Source organism: Vespa velutina, chromosome 13 (genome assembly GCF_912470025.1).
Source record: "Vespa velutina chromosome 13, iVesVel2.1, whole genome shotgun sequence".
NCBI lineage: Eukaryota > Metazoa > Arthropoda > Insecta > Hymenoptera > Vespidae > Vespa > Vespa velutina.
In genome coordinates this window covers 2,479,858-2,502,628 of record NC_062200.1, presented here as the reverse complement: position 1 = coordinate 2,502,628, position 22,771 = coordinate 2,479,858, and the positions used below count along the sequence as shown (strand labels likewise).

The window sequence follows — 22,771 nt, the reverse complement described above, 5'->3', positions numbered from 1 at the left end:
TTCGTTTATTTATAGCATTATTTTGTAAAAAAGGATAAAAACTTTCTTAATTTTTTAATCGTGTAGAAAAGGTTAGGTTACGAATAGAAAAGGAAAGTACGAGAGATGCCCATGTGATAGCGCCAAGCTCATATCTTCTCATTCCATTCTCAAGACAACGTGCGGTCACGCCGTGTCGATTTTCAACTACTTCTTATAAAGCTTCATCGTCATTTCTACTTAAAAGTGTCCTTCGTTGCGAAATAAAAGGTAAAGAAGATAATTTAAATTGATTTAATCTTTCGTATTTTGATCGACAACGTTGAAAAATCTAATAAATTTATTTAAGCCGGCCGGAATCGTCCAGCTCGTATTGAACGTATCTATCTTTCGTCTGCAAATAAGAATTTTATTAGAATGCAACAAAACAATTTCTTTTAGTTTTAATAATTTTTATTTTTTCTTGCATATGTAGATAAATTCATTACTCCGATATTATTTTTTTTTATATTTCTTTAAAGAAAAGATCAGCACACGCGGTATTTACATAACCGCAATCGTGGTTGAATACGAACGAATTTAACGATCAAATAGTTCATGGAGATTTATATTTGAATGAATTTGTAATTTATTAGGGATCGTGGTATTCATCTTTGTTAAGAAAAATATTATTATCTTGCTATTCAATTTCACTTTTAAATGATAACGTTGTCTTTCGAGCCCTTTTGTACTTTTACACTTAAATATTTTTACGGTTTACATCTTTTGATATATTTTTTATATATTTTTTATTTTATTTTATTTTATTTTTTGTTTCTAGATGTATAGATTACCAAGCATGATGCGCTCCGTAGCTCTGCGCCAAATGCAGCTGCAGACACGAACTTATGCTAAGGATGTTAGATTTGGAGCAGAAGTACGAGCATTGATGTTACAAGGTGTAGATATTTTAGCAGATGCAGTAGCTGTAACGATGGGCCCTAAAGGACGTAATGTTATTCTGGAACAAAGTTGGGGTAGCCCTAAAATTACAAAAGATGGTGTGACGGTAGCCAAAGGAGTTGAATTAAAAGACAAGTTTCAGAATATTGGAGCAAAATTAGTACAAGATGTGGCCAATAACACCAATGAAGAAGCTGGAGATGGAACTACAACGGCTACTGTATTAGCTAGAGCCATAGCTAAAGAAGGTTTTGAAAAGATTAGTAAAGGTGCTAATCCTGTTGAAATCAGAAGAGGTATAATAATTATTGTAATCTTGATATTAATCGTACTGTTATATAACTAGACATTTTATATTCTAAAAATAATCTATTCATCATTTTAGGAGTAATGTTAGCTGTAGACAAAATTAAAGACGAATTAAAGCTTTTAAGTAAACCTGTAACAACATCTGAAGAAATTGCTCAAGTAGCCACTATATCTGCGAATGGAGATAAGACTATTGGAAATTTAATTTCTGATGCTATGAGAAAAGTTGGAAATGAAGGTGTTATTACAGTCAAAGATGGGAAAACCCTTCATGATGAACTTGAAGTAATAGAAGGAATGAAATTTGATAGAGGATATATTTCCCCATACTTCATAAATTCTAGTAAAGGTGCCAAAGTAGAATTTCAAGATGCATTATTACTCTTTAGTGAAAAAAAAATATCATCTGTACAAAGTATTATACCTGCTTTGGAGTTAGCAAATACACAGCGCAAGCCACTCGTTATAATCGCAGAAGATATTGATGGGGAAGCATTGTCAACTTTAGTTGTTAACAGATTAAAAATTGGATTACAAGTAGCTGCAGTCAAAGCACCTGGTTTTGGCGAAAACAGAAAAGCAACTCTGCAAGATATGGCTATTTCTACAGGTGGTATAGTTTTTGGAGATGATGCAAATCTTGTTAAACTAGAAGATGTACAGGTAAATATGATTATAAGATTTACTTGTAATCCATAATAATATACTTTGATTATTTTTTATTAATAAATAAAAAATTTTTTATTCTTCCAGTTAAGTGACTTAGGGCAAGTTGGAGAAGTTGTTATTACGAAGGATGATACACTCTTCTTAAATGGTAAAGGAAAGAAGAGTGATATTGAGAGAAGAGCAGAACAAATTAGAGATCAAATTAGTGATACCACATCTGACTATGAGAAAGAAAAATTGCAAGAACGACTTGCAAAAATATCATCAGGTGTAGCAGTTTTAAGAGTTGGTGGAAGCAGTGAAGTAGAAGTTAACGAAAAAAAGGACCGCGTTACTGATGCGTTGAATGCTACTAGAGCTGCTGTTGAGGAAGGTATTGTTCCTGGAGGTAAGTTCATCTTATTATTTAAGTATATAAGTAAATTTTTATGATTGGAAATATTATTTTCTAATATATATTTTATTCACATTTAGGTGGAACTGCTTTGTTAAGATGTGCTCCATCATTACAAAAATTAAAAGCATCCAATCCTGATCAAGCTGTAGGTATCAAGATTGTAGCAAATGCTTTGAGAATGCCATGCTTGCAAATTGCTCTAAATGCAGGTGTTGATGCAAGTCTTGTCGTTGCAAAAGTCAGTGAAGGAAAACTTGGTTATGACGCATTAAATGACGAATATGTTGATATGATAGAAAAAGGTATTATTGATCCTACGAAAGTAGTACGCACAGCACTTACAGATGCAGCAGGAGTTGCATCATTGCTTACAACTGCAGAGGCAGTTGTAACTGAATTGCCTAAAGAAGAACCACAGACGCCAATGGGTGGTATGGGTGGTATGGGTGGAATGGGTGGTATGGGTGGAATGGGCATGTAATAAAAAGACTGAATATCCTACACAATTACAATTGAAATCTGTAGAATCAGTTCAAATATCAAGTTATTGTTTGAACAGTTAAAATAAGGAAGAGATAAAGATCGATCACTATATGGCCGAAGAGTCATAACAGTACGTTCCATTGTTTTTTTACGCATTTGTAAACGTTACGTCAAATACATACACATATTTCTGAAAAATTACCAAAGTTCTCTTTTTATCAGATGTTTTAAATATAATGCAAATAGCATGTACTATTGCAGATAATATAATTTATGTACAAAAATATATTACATTATATGTATCCAGTGTTAATGCTCAAACGATTTGAGTAAAAAAATATTTGAAATATTTTATGTGTCTATATTACTTTTATATTCTATTTAGCTATTTTGGTTATATAATCCAAGTGAAAAGCATAAATCTTTAAGATCCACTTAAAATAAAAATTGTACAGAATTTCAGTATATATATAACGAATAACATTAAATAGGCACATGAATAATTCGAAATTTTAATCATCATTTTGTGCATAAAATCTGTATTTTCATAAATAAGAATGTAAATTTATGTAATCATTTACATCTTCAAATAGTAGTAATCTCTGTTTTTTGGTTTTCATTTTTTACTTTTATCAATAGCATAGTTTATTTTCATTTTTTTAATTTCAATAAATGGAAAATTATTTTACATATTTTTCTTCAATAAATCCTGTTTATACACAATAAAAAATTTCCGTACATGTAATATTTAGGGAGTAAGTTTATTTTATTAATTGTATATGCCATGATCTGTAATGCCGTTATATAAGCATGAAGAAACTTATGAATACGTTCTCTTATGTGGTTTTCATTATTTAATGACATATTTATTATCTTGTATTTTTTTTTCCTTAGATAAGCTTTGTTTTTACATGAGTATGGGAAAGTAAATATTTGTTGTCTTATATACAAAATCAGGAAAATAACAATTAAAATCATATTAACCTATTATGGATAAGAACATTTCATACAACATATAAAAATATTTTTTTCCTTTCTATAGAGAGTACATCGTCGTGATTATATTCTTGAATTTAATTTATTTATATTTCTTATCCAATTGCCATATCATTAACTGATATAAGCCAATAAATATACATAATGACAAATACGTATAAGACTTGTCTAGTAGAAATATGTGCTATTGGAAAAGAAATATATGGCATTGCAGATGGTTCAAATATGAGTTCATTTTTAGAATACTTTATAGTGATCTAGAAATATCTGATACAGAATCGTTCTAGGCACTCCATGTGTAAAATGATTTAAGCACCGATTTTTTCAATTTCATCAGCATCCTCTGCATCGAGATATTGTATCTTCTTTCCAAAATGTTTTTCTATGTTCTTACATAACTGCATTGCATGTGACGAATCTATTAAATTAATAGCAATTCCAGACTTGCCGAAACGTCCTGTCCTACCGATTCTATGTAAATATGTTTCACAATCAGCTTGACGATTTTGATCCATTGGTAGATCAAAATTCACTACTATAGTTACTTGCTCCACGTCGATACCTACAAATTTATAAATATAAACTTTTTTCTCTTATCTTTTAACAGTACCTTCGTATTAGAGAAAATTATGATTACATACCTCTTGCTAATACGTTCGTTGTAATGAGAACTTTTTCCAGACCAGCTCTAAATCTATCCAATACAGAGATTCTTTGTTCTACTGTTAATTCACCAGTTAAAACAGCTACTGCATGACCATCTTTTGTCATTTTTTCTGCTAACCAACTAGCCGTTTTCTTGGTCTAAAACAAAAACCATAATTTAATATACAAACGAATTATTATAGTTCTGTTAATAACAATACAAAAAACGGTATCATACATGGCAGAAAATAATGGCTTGACCAATTGTTATTACACCATAAATATTGGTAATAGCTGCATATTTTTCATCTATGTCTTTGCATTTGACATAATATTGTTTAATGTTATCTAAACTTTCTTCTTCTTTCATCAATCGTATTATGAGAGGATTGCTAACTATAATTTCCGCAAATGCCATCACTGCACTCTCATATGTTGCTGAGAAAAACATCATTTGACATGTGCGTGGAAGTAATCTACAAATAAATATATAATATGTAAATTAAATATATCATTTTTTGTTTTAGAAATGTGCTGATGTATAATATATCAAATATGTTACTTGTGAATGCGAATACATTGGTCTTGATGGCCTTGTGTTGCTATCATTACATCGGCTTCGTCAAGAACAAAAACTGAAATTTTGTTTAAATTAAAAAACTTAAATTTGACTGCCCAATCTAAAACTTTTCCTGGTGTTCCTATAATGATATGATCCGTGATTTTTGTGCCACGAAGAACTGAAATTAAAAAATTCTAATGAGTAAAAAGTTCATAATATATATAAAATTATAACATATATTGATTATAAGTTATTATATGTATATATATATACTGGTTTAAATTAAAGATATTACTTTCTTCTCCTCTAACAGCATACTTCAATTTAATTTCAGGACAGAAACGTGACATTTTAGCAGCAACTTCTCCAGTTTGTATTGCTAATTCATATGTAGGTGATAAACAAAGCACTTGCGGATAATCCTTAGTTGTATCTACTCTACTTAACATGGCTAATACAAATGCTGCAGTTTTGCCAGTTCCAGATTGTGATTGTGCTATCATATTATGAGGCCTAAAAATTTTTATTATTTCTTATAATAATTAATATATTATATATTTAATGTTAGTTAGTTTATCATATTTTACTTACGGATCGGCAAGCAAAGTTGGTAGTGCTGTTTCTTGAATTTTTGATGGTGCATTAAAACCCATTGCATAAACTCCTTTTAATAATGCAGGTTTGCTAATACATAATACATAAATTGTTATATAAATAATAATACTTTATAAATATTTTACATTGAGTTACGATTAGGATTTTACATGTACATATAAGATATATTATCAGAAAACTTACAGATGAAGTGCTTCGAAAGATTTAACGCTATATAATGGAGATGATGGATCCTTTCTTTGTACTTCTATGTCTTTTGTTGTTTCAACCAATCCTTTCCTTATAATTTTTTGCAATAAAGATTTCTCTGCCGGTGAAATCTGTTCCTCTGTACCATCATCACTCTTTGTATCCTCACTTGCATTTCCTGGTGTTTCTTTTGACTTTTCTAGATTTAAATTTGTTACCTATGTAAAGAAGTAGAAAAAGAAATTAAATATGCAGATAAATGTATTTTATAGATATATTGTTATAAATATATATATATATATATATATATATATATATATATATATGTAAAAGAATTTCAAAATTTTTACATTCGCTATTGCTTTCCTCAAATTGATTATACTTGAACAATTTTTAAATCAAATAAACAAAAAGAGCATGGTTATACCGGTATTTGAATACACGAGGATGACATTACCTTAGAAGCCAACTTATCTTGTTCTTCGGCAAATTTCCCCCAATCCACTTTGGCAGAAGCCATTTTTACATCGACACTTTGTTGATATTGAAAGACAAATTAAATTTTATAAAAATAAATAGCAAGATGATTACTATCGTGCACTAACGTTATAAACGGCATAAGCTACCAAAAATCGAGTTTGATTAAATCGTCCAACGAATATTTCAGTCGATACATATGTATGTCCGTACATACGATTTGTCTACTATTACCAACTACTACTACCAACTGTACTTCTCACAGGTCGTATTGAATATAGAAAAATATATAAATAGATCAATTTCTTGTTAGGATTTTTTTTTTATGCAGTTACACAAAAGATTACTTTACATTTACCGCAACAAATCGATAAATAACGCAGCAGACACATTTTTTATTTGCTTTATAATGTTATGAATCAACGACTACGAAGATTTCCGCCATTTTCTTTTTTCATACAACTCTTCCATTCATGTCCCATAGTTTATATCTTAAGCATTTATAGATTGGAAACATGATTAATAGGACAAAAAAAAATATATATATATATATATAATTATTTGTATTTTTGCGTATAAATGTTTAATATTACCATTAATAGTGATGGTATACATATAATAATAGAGATGAATAAAAAAGAAAAGATCATTTTATCATATATTACTTTCGCAAGAAAATGAAAGTAAAGAACAAAGAAAAAGAAATGTTCTTAAACAAAATGTATCTCTCGATACTTTCATTTTGCAATAAGAATTATATTCATTATTATTACAAGTTTAAAGAGGAGCCATTTAAGATCTATTCAATATATAAACTCTGAATATTATAGTTGTAGATAATAGTTACAATTTTATCTAATGTGATCTAATTTGTCTGATCTTTGGAATTCTAAAGGTGACATCAACTAATTGTTCTTGTAAATTTATCGATTAAAGAATTATTTCATAGATCAAATTAGATTGATCTGACTTGATCTATCTAAATTAATCAGATCAATCAATAATATAGTAGTAACAAAAAAAAACTTAAATGATAAATTAATATATAAAGATACAAAATATAAGTTAATCTAATTTTATATATTATATGTGAAATATACATCTCTCTCTCTCTCTCTCTCTTTCTATCGCTCTCCTTCTCTTTCTCTCTCTCTCTCTTTCTTTCTCTCTTTGTTATATGATATATACAAATTCATTAATCACGCTGAACTATGTGGCATATAAGTGATTATACAATATGATACATAATTATGTTACAGTTCTTTGTTTCAAATAATCCATAATGATCTCATTTTTCTAGTCTTCTCTATAAATTTCTTGTACTTGATATATAATGTTCTTTTTTTTATGTACTGCAAATATTCTTTGACTTTTTTCCATACACACACATTTGAATATATATCAAATGTTTATACATATTTTTGCCTTAAAATGGCAATGAAAGTAGTAAATATTGACAATAGATTTACGAAGGTATAATTATATTATTAATATAAATGTACTATATTATTATTACACTAGAATAAGCTAAAAAGTGTACTCTGCTAAGAAGATCATATTATCTTATTTAAGACTTTTTTACGATTGTAGCCGTTGTTTTGTTTATACTCGTTTGTGGTATAAGACGAACTGTTATCAGCGAAAGGTCAAGCATTTTACGCTGATATTTTTTGTGAAACACCATGGCAGCAGATTGTGTTTTAAATACAACGGTTGCATTACCCTCGCCCATGTGTATACTCTATAACACGAACAATAAAAAGATAGTTATTATATGATATTTGCGTAATTATTTATTAAAAAAAAAAAAAAAAAAAAAAAAAAAAAAATTTATAATAAACGAAAATTATGAGATCACAAAATTTCCAAATTAAGTCATAAAATTATCGATCTTCTTTACATTTTGATTGTAAGCAGAATTAAAATATTTGTTGTTTAATAATTAAAAAGAAATAGAAAAAAAATTATCTTATAATCTTATAAATGTTAATACATTCTTTTTTTTTTCAATATATTATCGCAGTATATAAATTAATATATATTTAATTATATATGATATAGTGTGAACATCATTATATTTTATATCTTTTATTATCTTGTATTTAAACATAAAATATATGGACTTTTTATAATTATAATAAAAAAATTAAATCAAAATAACAAATAAGATAGTTTTATATTTTTGATCATTATATTACATTTTATAAACAATATTAAACATATACTTCAGCACAAGGTCTCTCTGTATGGTATTTCAAATGAATCATTAAACAGAAATTAATAATTGTAAACGAATTTATGAGATAAACTAAAAATATATTAATTATTAAAATTTATTAAAGTGATTAATAGAAATTAATCTCATTAATAAAAAAAAATCTGAATATTGTCTTTTAAATAAAAAGTCATACGAAAAGTAGTTGTAATTTGGAGTATTTTGCAAGGGGTGGGATGATAGATTTATCATAAAACTATCATGCAAAAATAGTCACCTCTATAGTTCCAATTCCTTGACACATACGTCTAATTTGTGCCTCAGAGGTACTGGCTGCTAAATTTTCCAATTTAACAGTATTCGTTTTCATTTCTGGTAACTTTTTTGGCGATACCGTAACTTTTTGAAGTACAATTCTTTGATTATTTTGAGCATTTACAACAACTTTTGGAGTAATGCTTCTTTCGATATTGCCCATCTTCTGTCCAATTGGTGATTTTCTTGAAATACCAGACTGTGTTTGTACAAGTTTCTGAAGTATATTCGGTCCAGAAACTTGTCCCTTTTGTAAATTTGAAACGGTTTTTTGTATGGTCGTCGCAATTTTTTGTGAGTTAGATGGTTGGATAGACTTTTGTATCACAACCCTTCTGGTGCCACATTGTGGATTTATTTGTCTCATCGTTGAAACTTTATCACCGCTTTGATTACTTGTAAGTCCGTCTGCTGAATCGTTTGGTTGTATAGTTTGAATAGTTCTAACAATTCGTGTGGCGGATGCCCTTTCAATTCCCTACAACAGAAATATGCACAATTGTGATATTGGAAATAATTATGAATTAAAACGTAAAGTGTGTGTATAATCATGTAATAATAAAATATATTTTATACTCCTATTATTTAATACTCATTAAAACATTGAATGACATTTGTTGTATAATATGAAGGAAAACGATCTGTTAACGTTAACACAACTTGTAAAATAATGTAACAAAGTATGTGAATATTTGGAGGAAAAGAAAGAAAACAAAATATACTCTAAAATATATTTATTGAAATGCAAAAGCAAAAAATACAATAAAAGTTAAAATCTGTATGTGTGTGTGTATATATATATAAAAAGTTTATATATAATTTATATATAAATATTATATATAAATTCATATATATAATTTTAAATATAACAATATAAAATTTTGTATATGTATGTACATGTTGTATTTTGTACATGCATACACATCTATCACAGACTGTGTATATAAATCACACGCATTCGCGTGATACACGCATATTCATATATATTATTTATATAAATATGCAGATATAATGCGTACACGAGCATACGTATATGTATATATTTATTTATAAGAAGTGAATAAAATGATTGATAATGAAGTTACGGTTCAATCCATTTTTTCTTTTTTAATATTTTAATATATCTGTAGCAAATAGCAAGTTATATATGTATAATTGACAACAAAAGAATTTCATGTAAAACATTAATCCTTTTTAGACATTGTATATGGAATATATTTTGTTTATATTTCTTTTAGAGATGCAAAGTATATATAATTAATAATATTCAATTTTTTTTAGTTTTTAGCTTTTATATATATATATATTTTTTTTATATTGAAAATTTGTATAAAATATAATGATATATTAGTGCTGTACCTCTGTAACTTGTGTATTGATAACACGTCCACGTCCCCTACCTACACCAGGTCGACCTTTGTTTGGTGCAACATCTTTCACAACACCTAACAGAACCGATACTGGTTTTGTTTCCTGTTGCGTACATTCCGTACCTATTAAATATGAAACAATGATAAATTTCTTTTTATAAATGTTTACTTTTGTTATATAAAGAAAATGAGGGGGATGGGGAGAAAAAGAGAGAGAGAGAGAGAGAGAGAGAGAGAGAGAGAGAGAGGAGAGGGAGAGAGAGAGAGAGAGAGAAAGAGAGAGAGAGAGAGAGAGGGAGAAAGAGAGATAAAAAAGAAATGATATTTACCTGTGACATTTGTCTCCATTTTATTAATTTGTTCATTCTGTTTCTCCATAGCGGCCATTTTTCTTCTATTTTCTTTTTCTCTTAATATTTTTTCTCTTAAGCGTTTTTGTTCTTCCATCTTTTTTCTATATTCTTGCATTTCTGGATCTTCCTCCTTATCCTCTTCCTTAAAAGATAACAATAACAATAATAATAACAATAACAATAATAATAACAATAACAATAATAATAATAATAATAATAATAATAATAATAATAATAATAATATTATACATATGTTTTATATTATAACTTATAGACAGATTAATATCATAATAGTAATACACATTATCTTAACTTTTACTATAATATTATTATAGCAAAATAACTCTACGTTATATAATAATATTACCTTTTTTCCTTCAGCTTGATTGCCTAATGCATCTATAGTTCGTACTTCTTGCAAATTTCTATTATTAGATTTTATTTTTTTTTGGCTCGTATCTCCTGGATTTCCTCTATCGGGAATTTCACATGTTCTTTTTTGTTGTAGTTTATTAACTGTTCGTGTAGTATTTATAGATCTACTATTACTAGTAGATTTTTGCATATGATTCTGTTGTTCATAAGTTTCACTACGATATGCAGATGAAGAAAGTGGCCGTGGAGGCTTGTGAGTATGATCACTTCTCGTTCGAGATGATAAATCTCGTTCTCGATAATTTGGGTGAGATCCTCTGTATTCCGACTGAAATGAAAAATAATCATTTTAAAATATACTTAGAAATTATTCTTATTCAGATACAAGCATATATATTTCTCTTACTTCTTGATAACTATCTCTTTGTTCCCATTGATCATCTGATTTATATTTACTGTTGTCATTGTAATTGCTTTCTCGCGTATAATTACTTTCTAACGGATACTGTTGTTTATTCGGACTAACATTTAATGTTTTTTGTGGCTTATTCTCTTGCCACACGTCAGAAAAGTATGCATAAGGATCCTATAAATAAAATATTATATGAATTACTACTCTATCTTCTAATTATTTTAATCATTAGAAGAAAAAAGTACTTACATCACTCTTATTCTGTTGATAATTCTGTTGATATTGTAATTGATTTGGCTGAGATTGAGACTGATTATACGGATTTTGATTTGAATATGGCATAGTGGGCTGATTAAATTGGACACCAGTACCTTGGCCCTGAAGTGGCGTTGAATGTTGTGAATCCCATGCAAGTCTTGCTGTTTATATTATAAAACAATATATGTTAATAGTGTATATAGAGATAAATATGTTATTTTAAAAATTAAAAAATTTTATTAATATAAACTTACCATCATTAGTAGGTTGCACAGCACCTCGAAAATGTGGATTAATCAATATTTTATGCCCTGGAGTTAAGGGCACATTAGGTATATTTGAATTAGACTGTTGTGAGACTGCAGGAATTATGTTGCTATTAAATTGATTATTCTGTAATTGATCTGGATATGGATGTCTTGAATCATACGAAGATCGATTTTCAAAATGTTGTTCTTGGAAAGGTGCTCTATTCTCAAAAGAAGAACCACTAGATATTTGTGTACTTGGAGGATTTTGTATTGGTGGTCCCTGATTGGATACCGGTGGACGTGGGTATCCTTGTATTGGCAATATTTGATTTCCCTGAAGTGGTAATGATTGATTACCATGTAATATTTGTGATGAATTACCAGATAGTATTGGATTTGGATTGCCAAGAAGAGATCCACCAGAATTTCCATGCAATAAAGAGGTTTGGCTATTTGGTAAATGTCGATTTGGATTATCTTGTAAAATTGCTCCTGAGCTTTGAAAAACTTGTGGTAGTTGCACAAAAGATGTTGGATTAGTCGAGCAATTATAAGGTGGAGCTTGTAATGGTGTTGTAATAGGTCCTCTAGGACCAAACTCTAATCTTGGACCAATTGTACGTGGACCCAAAGAACTTTGAAACTGATTAGGATTAAATGGTGGTCTATTATCTATAAAATGTGTAGGTCCTTGTTGTAGTGGATTATTTGAAGAAAACTGTTGGAAATTCTGTACTGGAGAATTAGTTGGTTGTTGATACATGATCTGTTGATTCTGTACATTATTAGGTACACCAAGAAGAAATGGTGGTCTAGCTTCCAACAGTGGTGGTCTACACAATGGTTGCTGATTATCAAAACCACGTGTATTACCAAACCTATAAAAGAACAAATCATACCAAACATGATATAAAAGTAAAAGGTATACAGAATGATGTAGATTGTAATAAAAAAAAAACTTAAACATACCTTGGACTATAATTACCACTAACCGATGGAATAAATCTTCCTACTTTATTTCCTCTTGAGCTTCGTCCTCTTCCTCTACCTCTAAATGATGGTTTGGATGGTTCAGATGTCAATACATTTTCCAAAGTATCAGGAATATTATTATTCATTTTTGGTGAAATCATAGTTCTTTCATTCTGGAATCTATTACGTCTTTCCTTTGCTTCTTCACAATCATCATCTTCAAGTCCCTGTCCATTTCCAACGTAGACTTTCTGCATGTTTTTCTGTAGCTTCTCTCGTAAATCACCTTTCCCAATAGTGGTAGACATATTAGCACTACTACATCCAGAGTTTGTTTCATACTGACTGATTTGATCTGTATTATACTCAGTGGTTTTTTCTTGCTTATAAAATCCTGTTTCATCATCATGTTGTTCTCCATCTTCATAAAAATTATTTTGAATATCAGTCTTTATTGTTCTATTAAATTCTACATTTTCATCTTCTCCTTCTAAGTCATCCAGAGCAACTCCTAAGTCCAGTACATCATCTGTTTCCTCTTCTCCCTTATAGCTATTGTGCTGCTTAAGGAATTAAATTGCCAAACATTTGTAATGTAAATACAATGTACTATCGCAAAAATTACATTCTATAAATACTAAAATGTTATAACCATAATATTATTATAACTACATAATTATATTTGGAATATTATACCTTTTTACAATAGCAAACCTCAAACCTTGATTACATCTGATCTTGCATACAAAATCTTAAAAGTTCAATATAGTTTCATTTTCATTTCTAACTTAATTATTATAAACAATAAATAATATGTAATACTGTTTCTATTGTACAAACATGTTCAGTATTATGATTTATACATGAATATTTTTTCCTAATATAAATACATGATAATTACGTCATGTATCATGCTTCTTCATAAAAAATAAATCTGTATGCAGTGAATAAGACAAAGAAACTAATTGTGTTTATAAATTGTGTGTTTTATATCTTTTCGATTAATTTTATATCACAATATTATCTATGGTTTGCACTAGTAAATAAACTGCATTTAAATAGATTGTGTATTGAAGATTGCATTTATATAACAAATATATTTATCATACATGCACTTAAAGTGTAACAGCATAGTATATATTTCAGTCAAAGGAGCTTTATATATGAAAATTAATTTCTGTCACATGAATTTAACAGTCATAATTTATCTTAAGTATTTCTGTATAGTAATAATAAATTTAGATTGTTGATATAGTTTAATACAAATATTTAAAACATAATTAAATACAGTAATATGAGTTATGCTTAGTACAGATGACTTTAATTTATAATTATATTATTACAATTTTGTCTGAATTATTATTTACTGTTACTTTTTATGCACATGAATTATAATTTTCATTTATGCAATTGAAAATAATTTAACTTCTAATGCTAATGCTAATGGCTGATGTTTAATACATGTCATTTTTACAAAATGTACTTTTATTTTTTCTATGATTGTAATGTAATTGATAGTTCGTAGATGAAAATTCAATCTTTCAAGAATAGCTTTATGTAAGTTTCTTTGGAACAGTAGAGATTATATCTAACAATATTAAAATATACTATCATGAATATAAAGAATTTTTTTTCCAATCAGAAGTATAGATTAGCATATATTATTAATATAAGTTATATTCAATATTTAAATGAAATTATTTCTTCTAAATCAAAATAAAATATAATTAATAATTAAGTATTACATAATACTTTGACATCAATTATACTTTTTAATTTTATTCTTACATTAAACCATTCAGAATATTTTTCTCAATATAATAAATAATTTTTTTTGTTTTTGATAAATAAATCAAACAGACGAAATCTATATAAAATAATTATACATTAGTGTATTATAGGATGCTTAAATTGCAAGCCGTATAAAACAGTAATGGCTATTTATTTAGTTTTTGTCAATAAATTTGAAATATCTGATATAATTTAGAACTTTTTATGTTCTTCATTCATTCATAAGATTTATTTAAATATAATGATTTATGAATTATGTAGAAAAATTAAAACAGCAAAAATATATAGTCCATATATCATTTTTTTTTTTTAAAAGAAGCAATTGTTATTCTATGTCATATTGGAGACAATTGAGAACAATTGGATATATATTCTTTATGTTTGATGAATATAAGCAAAAAAGGATAAACGCATATACATATGCGTGCACATGTTTTTATGTATGTGAATGTGAATTAGGCAAGAAGAAATATAATATGATTCACTTTACAGATGCTATATATATAGACACACACACGCACGCACACATGCATGCACACGCACACACTCACACGCACACACACATACACACAATCAATGATTTAATAGTAGCTATTATTATATTATAATAATAAAAAAGAGACAAGAATTTATGATAAAAATGACATTGTGCTCATAGTGCTAGCATCATTTAGTATTTTTATTTGTATTGTATCTGTCCAAAAATGTAAAAAACATATTTCAAATACATTCTCTACCTCACATTCAAATTTATTTTTACTCACTTTTTTTATTTAAAATCTCATTATATATACGAAGAAATTAATTATATGTTATAAAATTGTTATATTTTCTTAATAATAATGGCTACTTTTCATAATTTTGTAACTCATCCAAATAAGCTTACATTTCTTACTTAATGATAACATCGCTTATATTACATTACATTACATATTTATTTTTTTGCAAAATACTATTAGTAAAAGATTGTAGAATCTTCACAATTAATACAATATAAATGCATCGATCATTGGAAACATTACATTATTAAATATAATCTTTATCTACCTTTTGAAAATTTTGTGTTAATGCTTTACATATTCAAATAGTTTTGTAATATATTTAGATTATGTAAATCACATTGTTATTATTATATCATGTTGATATAAATTATATTATTTCTTTATAAAGTAAAAGATCAGATTTTTACAACAGAAAGACTAGTAATATAAATTCTTTTAACATATTTAAATCTGTTAATCTTGTACCTCAAATTTTACATATTGTAAAATATTTTTAAAAATCATTCAATTTTAAAACAATTACATATAGCTAGAATGATAAAAATGAGAATATTCCAACATACAATTAGAATAATAAAAAGGCTTTGTTGGGAATATATTAAATTTGAATCACAGTGTAAAAAAAATATATATAAATATATATATATACATATATATATATATATATGTATATATATATATATCAAAGATATAAAAATAAATCTATAAAAATGATAATCTAACTTTTTTATCTTCAAATAATTTAGTAATAAAATAAAATGAAATTATTTTATACGATATGACAATATTACCATTCAATGTAAAGTTAAGAAAATATCTATCCAATAAAAAATTAATTATATTAATTTTAATGTTGATAGAACTAATATATCTTATATTATTCTATATCAGCTGAGGAAGAGAAAAACTAAATAACAATTTCATTTAATAAGGATATAATGGGTAAACATTATGCTCACCCTCTCTAATTCATAGTCATCAGCTAGGAGGGCTTCTTCCTCATCATTGCCCAAATCATATTCCTCATCCCCAAGATCTTCATCAAGTAAAGTATCGTCACTGAAAAGTTTATTTCTTTTATAACCGTAAAAAATTAATATAAATAAATATATTTAAAGAGTCGATTGATGATTATACTTGATGTAATAATTTGAATCATTGTCACACTTGTATTCGAAAACCCTAACCTCCACTTATTAGGCTAAAAAAACATCTAAAAATTGATAAAATTATAAAAGAATAACTATATGCAAGAGTTCGAAACAATACCATATATTTTATTAACGAAATTTAGTTTAAAGAAAAAGTATTAAGATCAAATATAAATTCATATTTGAAAAATAACTCACTGTTCTGACATGGTACGTCCAATCTTCTTCGTGTCAAGAGAAAACCTATGATGGCTTCGTTATTTTACTTCGATCGATGCCATCAATATCGTCTCTTCGATATATCGAAAAATATTATCGATATAACGATATCTTCTCAACCAATGAAATTAAAGCTTCATTTACTTTCGATTCTTTGTGAATAGTTTTTTATTTGAGCGTAAACTACTTTTGAAAAAATAATATTTTCTAATGCGATTTTTTTTTCGCCTTGTTAATCAAAATCAGTCAAGAATTACACCTATTCTCATTGATGGCATAAATAATATAAAACCAATGTGAAAATAATTATAACACCAGTAATGAATACTCTTAAATATGTTTGCTAATGTATCATTTTTCTTATTGTTATTTATATATTTTTCATTTATAATGGGAGCGTTAATTAAAAATTAAAGTATGTTTATTCTTTTTATGGAAACTATCAATTAAATTTGTTCAAAATTCCTAATTCAAAGAAAAAATATTGAACTAATTAAGATTTTAATCGTGAACAAAAAGTTACTATATAGAGATATAAATTGTAAAGCATAACATATCAGGAAAGTCAACAACTGCTGGTAATAGAAAACTTAACTTTATTAAAATAAGTTAAGGTAACTTTTTCTGAAATGGCATTGGACGGTGAATGCTGTAGTCTAAAAGGAAGTGAAAAAGATACAGATTTTTAGTCTTATTAATATTTAACAGATGGTGTTGGTGTTGTGTTGGAAAGAATCTTGGTGTACAGTATGTTTCTAACATTACTGTATGACCCTTCTTTCAATAACAATATAGTAAATATAAATGCATATAAAATTTGTACAATGAAAATATTACAATGTTAGGAACTATTATGTTTAAAGTCTCATTTTTTTCTTTTAAGTGAATTCATGTTTGTGAAGAATATCATTTGTATTGTTCACATCTGCATTAATGAATGCTTGTTTGATCTTGTCAATTGCTACTTTGGTACTTTTATCATTTACCTTAATGGTAAAATATTTTTCTCTCTCTACTAGTTCTTTGCTAGTTTCATCGTATGGCTGTAATGGCTTCATCGTTGCATTGTGATAAAGAAACGTATCAGTAGCCGTGGTTAAGTTCTGCTTCAAAAATTCTAGCATACTATCTTTGGCTCTTTTGATTAATAATTCCTCTGGAAATCTTATTGTCTCTCCATATACCAGTTCTGCTGTCGTTGCTTGGATATCTTCTTTAATCACTGACCGAATAGTCAACATGGCAGTTGGAAATACTTTAGTCCAGTTTTTGTTGCCATGATATTTGATGATTGTTTTCAGTTGTTTAAGCAATCGCTTAATTAGACTGTTTGCTTCAGGATGATAGACCGTGGTCCATAAATGAGTGATTCCAAGAAATTTACTAAAAGCCTTAAATAAATAAGATTCAAATTGTTTGCCCTGGTCTGTAGTAATTCTTAATGGTACTCCAAATCTAGAAATCCATCCTTCCAGAAATGCTTGTACTATATTTTCCATTGAAGTGTTTCTTAAGGGAACTACTTCAGGCCAGTGTGTAAATCTGTCCACACATGTTAAGCAATATTTATATCCATTTTATTTTTATTTCTGCTACTTTTGTTGGCATATTGTATGGCAAAGAAAGATCGGCAAATTTTGTCTGCTACTTCAGCTCTAATGTTCAATGGTGAATCATGCATTGTCGTTACAATAGTTTGTATATGTGCAGGTAATTTACTAGTCCAAATTGTATACAACAAGCCTTGGGATAATCTGGATTCGGCCAAATTTCTCAAATGTCTTAGAAACTCAGAGGGTGTGCGGTCACCAAGTTCTTCTTTTTCCAGTAATTGTAGTCGCTTTATATTTGATGTGAATCGTTTTATTACCTGTTCTTTGAAATTTTCATATCTTTTTGTGGCCGGTGGATTCATTATGATGTCAAGCATCTCATGAATATACTTATTGTCGAGCTTGCTTAAAATGTGTCCATACTTTATATTGTCTTGCTAAATTAAATTGTATTTCTGCTAGTGTAAACCAGACCAATGGTTCTTCTACCCAAAATTGTGGTATTTTTGTAGAGACTCTGTTTATTTCACTTTGTCGAGCCATTTTGAAAAATGACAATACGTTGTGTATATCTTACTGTTTTTCTTTGTTCTCTAATTTTATTTTATTTTTTAAAAATTACAATTTTTTTTCTCTAATTACATCAGTCGGTATTATCATTTAATGTAAAACATATACAAAATTTAATTTTAATAAAAAAAAAACTAACCCCACTTTCTAGAATAATGTAACGGTCTGTATCATAGCTTAAACGAAAATGAAAGATATGCACTTGCAATTTCAATAGCAGCTGCGTTACATTGCCAACCTTTGTCGTTGTGCACGATATATTTCTAGTGTAAACTTTCTCATATATATATATATATATCTACACATACGCAAGAAAAAAATCTTAATTTTATTGAAATAAAAAAAATACCAAGTATTATTTATTTACAATAATTAGTATATATTTAGGTTTTGTTAAAAATAATTTTAATTCATAAAAAATATAAAATTTATTTTCAGCTTTGCATTATGACTTTTTATTTATTTTTTATTTTTTTTTTATTTCAGAAAAAATGCTATTTCCATTGAAGCACCTGTATCCTCGATATAGCATATTAAAAAGTCTAAAAAAGTCCAAAAAATTTAGTAGTCATAAACCAGCTGTAATCTTAGGAATTGAAAGTAGTTGCGATGACACTGGTTGCGGTATTGTAGATAGTAATGGAAATATATTGGGTGAAGCAATTAATTCACAATGTTTATTACATTCGAAGTAATTTCAACATGTTAAAAGATTTAATGATTTATAGTTTTATAACAGTTGCATTTACTTACATAATATATTATATGATTATAGATATGGAGGTATAATACCTACAATTGCAAAAAATATGCATAGACAACATATTACAGAAGTATGTGAAAAAGCATTGAGATCAGCAAATTTAAGATTAAGAGACGTAGATGCTATAGCAACTACTGTAAAGCCAGGTCTATCATTATCACTTCAAATAGGTGAAAGGTTTGGAAAATATCTAGCGGTTCTTGGTAATAAACCATTTATACCTATACATCATATGCAAGCTCATGCACTTACAGTTAGAATAACAGAGAAGGTATAAAATAGAGAATTTATTTTTATTCTTTATACATAACTAGACATTAAGAATAACATAAAATATTTTCTTCTAGGTAGATTTTCCTTATCTTGTACTTTTAATATCAGGTGGTCATAGTATGCTTGTAGTTGTTCAAAATGTACAGAAATTTATTATACTTGGTTCATCGATGAACAATGCACCAGGAGAAATCTTAGATAAGGTACACTATCATAATATTAATAAATTTAAAATAATTTTTATAAATATTATATAGCAATTACAAAAATAAAATATAGAAGTATTTTATAGGCTGCTCGTAGACTTAAATTGAATAATATAAAAGATTTTAATAATATGAGTGGAGGTGAAGCAGTAGAAGCAGCGGCATGCAAGGCATCTAATGTAAATCAGTTTATTTTTAATGACTCTCTGAAGTCATATCAGGACTGTAGATTTAGTTTCTCTGGAATATTAGCAACATGTATAAAGCACATTACTGAAGAAGAGAAGAAACATAATATTATAGCTGACATGATTATACCTGATGTTTACAATTTATGTGCTAGCCTTCAATTTGCAATTACAAAACATCTCTGTCATAAAACTCAAAGAGCAATAGAATTTCTTGATTATATTAATTTAATTCCTGAAGATAAACGAACATTGGTAGGTAAACATTTATCTGATTCAATTCAGTAATTTTTCAATTATATAACTGATATGATTATAGGTAATATCAGGAGGTGTTGCATGTAATAATTTTATAGCAAAAGCTTTGGATATTATATGTTCTGAACTAAACTATAAGCTTGTTAGGACACCACCAAGATTATGTACTGATAATGGTGTTATGATAGCTTGGAATGGAGTAGAAAAATGGATTTCAGGTATTGATATACTCAGAAATGAAAGCGAGATTAAAAATGTAACTGTAGAAACAAAAGCAGCCATAGGGGAAGATTGGACAGAAAGAGTGCGATTTTCAAAATTAAAATGCAAACGAATAAAGATAGAAAAAAAACTTGCTATGGATTCAACTATGTAAGTTATATGTATTGAATGTATATTTAATATATAATAATTATTTTACTTATATATATATAACTGTCTTTTATTAATCTAGAAGATTTTAAAAACAAATTTATACAAGTGTAGGACCAATTTGCTTTACTTGCTGTTTTAGTTTTTCATGTAAATCAGAATTAGGTACAATTTCTTTTTTTGATATTAATTCTTTTTCTTGATTAATATCAAGTATATTTCGTATTTTCTCTTTAATCATTTCTATTTCATTTTTCTTTTTTAGAGCTAATGATGCTGTCACAATATCATCAAATTCTATAACATGATCAGGTCTTATTTCTTCAGGATATTCTGAAGCAACATTTGGTAAATCTTCCAATTTATCTTTTATATCAGCATAAATTTTATCAGCATTATTTGTATCCATTTTATTTATTATAAGCATAGAAGGTGTATTTAATAAATCTGGTTTGTATAGTTCAATTTCTTTGTTTAGTAAGATAACTGTGTCTAAAAAGGTTCTATAAAGACTATGTACGGACAATTGGAAACCTTGAATATCTACGATAAATAAAAGTAACTTTGTTCTTTCTATGTGCTTTAAAAATTTATGTCCCATTCCAATATTAACATGTGCACCTTCGATCAAACCTGGTAAATCTGCAACTGTTATTTGTCTAAGATCATTGTAAATCATAGTACCTAATTGCGGTTTTAAAGTAGTAACTGAAAAAAAACATAAAAATTTTAAAAATCTAATAAACATATTTATACCTTTTAAATTTATTATTTGTACAAACTTATCATTGTACTTACACGGGTAACGTGCAATCTTTGGACGTGCTTTAGACATAGCATGTAAAAATGTACTTTTTCCAGCATTGGGAAATCCAACTAAACCCACATCAGCAATCAGTTTTAAATCAAGTATTATTGTTCTGGTTTGTCCCTTCTGACCACAAAAACCTGTTTCTGGACAACCACCAAGACCACCCTTTGCCACTAATAACTTTAAATCGTCTTTATTCAAATCTCCTATATTTAATATAATATATAATTTAAAAAATATGTATTTATATATGATACATAATATTATTTAAAGATTTCAATTAAGCTCACCTAACTTTAAACCATTATCATCAAAGATAGTTATACCACACGGAATTTCAATAATTATATCACTACCAGATTTTCCTAGAATTCCTTTACTGGAACTATTGGTACCTGCTTCAGCATGTATATTTACTTTTTTCCATTTCTTTTTAACATTTCTTAACGTCAATTCTTTTTTCGTCATAACATAAACGTTACCACCTGAGCCACCTTTTCCACCATATCGAGGAAGACCGGACCCTCCAGTACCTCCTTTTACATTAAGACGTAAAGAATCTATGAATCCATCGCGTAAATGTTTTCTAGGTACCTACAGTATAGATATCTTATCTAATTTATTAAAAACAAAATTTTTCTTTGGAGTATAATACTTGTTCATAAATGATATACATACTTTTATAACATAACCTAAAATATTTGTAAGAAATACCATTTCTTCGTATTATTATGAGATTATATTTTTTATTATAGATGTTTGATAAAAACAATATTATATATTAATCTTATTATCTCCTTATTGTAACTACATCAATCATACAGTTGTATAAACAATGAAACCAATCACCATTTAAATACATAAACACTGAAGTATAATTGAGATTATACGAGATCAAACTAGATACTAGGTAGCTAAATACTTATAAAAAAAAAAACAGAAATATATTTTCCTGGTAAGAATTTTATGTAAACCTATTAACAATAAAATTCATAGGAAAATATTAGGAAAATGTAAAAAAATACGAATTATAAACAACTATATTAAAGT

At 27.5% G+C, this 22,771-nt stretch overlaps 5 protein-coding genes across 16 annotated transcripts; 2 read left to right on the top strand and 3 right to left on the bottom strand.

Annotated features, from left to right (window-relative positions):
* The first annotated feature begins 29 nt into the window (after window positions 1-29).
* Window positions 30-3,618, top strand: LOC124953845 (heat shock protein 60A-like). Its single transcript, XM_047505838.1, has 5 exons — window positions 30-249; window positions 800-1,217; window positions 1,307-1,893; window positions 1,984-2,287; window positions 2,374-3,618. The coding sequence occupies exons 2-5, from the start codon at window positions 800-802 to the stop codon at window positions 2,775-2,777; spliced, it is 1,713 nt and encodes a 570-aa protein (XP_047361794.1). The 5' UTR covers window positions 30-249; the 3' UTR covers window positions 2,778-3,618.
* Window positions 2,855-6,384, bottom strand: LOC124953846 (DEAD-box helicase Dbp80). Its single transcript, XM_047505839.1, has 8 exons — window positions 6,244-6,384; window positions 5,781-6,004; window positions 5,574-5,666; window positions 5,278-5,495; window positions 4,983-5,160; window positions 4,659-4,896; window positions 4,417-4,579; window positions 2,855-4,337 (listed from the first exon to the last, which is right to left on the bottom strand). Exons 1-8 carry the CDS (start codon window positions 6,304-6,306, stop codon window positions 4,084-4,086), a joined length of 1,431 nt encoding a protein of 476 aa, XP_047361795.1. The 5' UTR covers window positions 6,307-6,384; the 3' UTR covers window positions 2,855-4,083.
* A 29-nt stretch (window positions 6,385-6,413) lies between these two features.
* On the bottom strand, window positions 6,414-16,806 carry LOC124953843. 3 transcript variants are annotated; one of them, XM_047505837.1, is made up of 12 exons: window positions 16,707-16,761; window positions 16,495-16,570; window positions 16,317-16,416; window positions 12,782-13,347; window positions 11,816-12,690; window positions 11,553-11,722; window positions 11,298-11,477; window positions 10,884-11,219; window positions 10,493-10,658; window positions 10,153-10,286; window positions 8,756-9,271; window positions 6,414-8,004 (listed from the first exon to the last, which is right to left on the bottom strand). In XM_047505837.1, exons 4-12 carry the CDS (start codon window positions 13,090-13,092, stop codon window positions 7,831-7,833), a joined length of 2,862 nt encoding a protein of 953 aa, XP_047361793.1. In that variant the 5' UTR covers window positions 13,093-13,347; window positions 16,317-16,416; window positions 16,495-16,570; window positions 16,707-16,761; the 3' UTR covers window positions 6,414-7,830. The 3 variants fall into 3 exon arrangements, with proteins under 3 accessions (XP_047361793.1, XP_047361791.1, XP_047361792.1); XM_047505835.1 differs by lacking the exon at window positions 16,495-16,570 and having other exon boundaries at window positions 16,707-16,806; XM_047505836.1 differs by lacking the exon at window positions 16,495-16,570 and having other exon boundaries at window positions 12,782-13,344; window positions 16,707-16,806.
* Window positions 16,807-17,370: 564 nt separating this feature from the next.
* LOC124953698 (probable tRNA N6-adenosine threonylcarbamoyltransferase, mitochondrial) lies at window positions 17,371-21,484 on the top strand. Of its 7 annotated transcripts, none has more exons than XM_047505471.1 (7): window positions 17,371-17,521; window positions 19,337-19,541; window positions 19,626-19,884; window positions 19,961-20,089; window positions 20,179-20,535; window positions 20,600-20,910; window positions 21,176-21,484. In XM_047505471.1, the coding sequence occupies exons 2-7, from the start codon at window positions 19,342-19,344 to the stop codon at window positions 21,216-21,218; spliced, it is 1,299 nt and encodes a 432-aa protein (XP_047361427.1). In that variant the 5' UTR covers window positions 17,371-17,521; window positions 19,337-19,341; the 3' UTR covers window positions 21,219-21,484. The 7 variants fall into 7 exon arrangements, with proteins under 7 accessions (XP_047361427.1, XP_047361425.1, XP_047361426.1 ...); XM_047505469.1 differs by having other exon boundaries at window positions 17,464-17,720; window positions 19,289-19,541; XM_047505470.1 differs by having other exon boundaries at window positions 17,466-17,720.
* LOC124953699 (GTP-binding protein 10 homolog) lies at window positions 19,886-22,631 on the bottom strand. Of its 4 annotated transcripts, XR_007102306.1 has the most exons (5): window positions 22,400-22,631; window positions 22,012-22,315; window positions 21,709-21,927; window positions 20,411-21,618; window positions 19,886-20,332 (listed from the first exon to the last, which is right to left on the bottom strand). XR_007102306.1 is itself a non-coding variant. In XM_047505476.1 (4 exons), exons 2-4 carry the CDS (start codon window positions 22,187-22,189, stop codon window positions 21,011-21,013), a joined length of 1,005 nt encoding a protein of 334 aa, XP_047361432.1. In that variant the 5' UTR covers window positions 22,190-22,330; window positions 22,400-22,631; the 3' UTR covers window positions 19,886-21,010. The 4 variants fall into 4 exon arrangements, 3 of the variants coding, with proteins under 3 accessions (XP_047361432.1, XP_047361430.1, XP_047361433.1); XM_047505476.1 differs by having other exon boundaries at window positions 19,886-21,618; window positions 22,012-22,330; XM_047505474.1 differs by having other exon boundaries at window positions 19,886-21,618.
* Window positions 22,632-22,771: the final 140 nt, after the last annotated feature.

Coding starts and splice junctions, on each gene's coding strand:
- LOC124953699 (XM_047505474.1), bottom strand. CDS start 22,438: ATGGTATTTCTTACAAATATTTTAGGTTATGTTATAAAA. Junction 21,928..22,011: donor TGATAATGGTTTAAAGTTAG/GTGAGCTTAATT, acceptor TATTAAATATAG/GAGATTTGAATAAAGACGAT. Junction 21,619..21,708: donor AAAGATTGCACGTTACCCGT/GTAAGTACAATG, acceptor GTTTTTTTTCAG/TTACTACTTTAAAACCGCAA.
- LOC124953846 (XM_047505839.1), bottom strand. CDS start 6,306: ATGGCTTCTGCCAAAGTGGATTGGGGGAAATTTGCCGAAGAACAAGAT. Junction 6,005..6,243: donor AAGATAAGTTGGCTTCTAAG/GTAATGTCATCC, acceptor TTCTTTACATAG/GTAACAAATTTAAATCTAGA. Junction 5,667..5,780: donor TCTTTCGAAGCACTTCATCT/GTAAGTTTTCTG, acceptor ATTATGTATTAG/CAAACCTGCATTATTAAAAG.
- LOC124953843 (XM_047505835.1), bottom strand. Junction 10,659..10,883: donor ATCAAGCTGAAGGAAAAAAG/GTAATATTATTA, acceptor TTATCTTTTAAG/GAAGAGGATAAGGAGGAAGA. Junction 8,005..8,755: donor AAGGAATTGGAACTATAGAG/GTGACTATTTTT, acceptor TTCGTGTTATAG/AGTATACACATGGGCGAGGG.
- LOC124953845 (XM_047505838.1), top strand. CDS start 800: ATGTATAGATTACCAAGCATGATGCGCTCCGTAGCTCTGCGCCAAATG. Junction 1,218..1,306: donor TCCTGTTGAAATCAGAAGAG/GTATAATAATTA, acceptor TCATCATTTTAG/GAGTAATGTTAGCTGTAGAC. Junction 1,894..1,983: donor TTAAACTAGAAGATGTACAG/GTAAATATGATT, acceptor TTATTCTTCCAG/TTAAGTGACTTAGGGCAAGT.
- LOC124953698 (XM_047505467.1), top strand. CDS start 18,341: ATGGCAAAGAAAGATCGGCAAATTTTGTCTGCTACTTCAGCTCTAATG. Junction 19,542..19,625: donor CAATGTTTATTACATTCGAA/GTAATTTCAACA, acceptor ATATGATTATAG/ATATGGAGGTATAATACCTA. Junction 20,090..20,178: donor CAGGAGAAATCTTAGATAAG/GTACACTATCAT, acceptor AGTATTTTATAG/GCTGCTCGTAGACTTAAATT.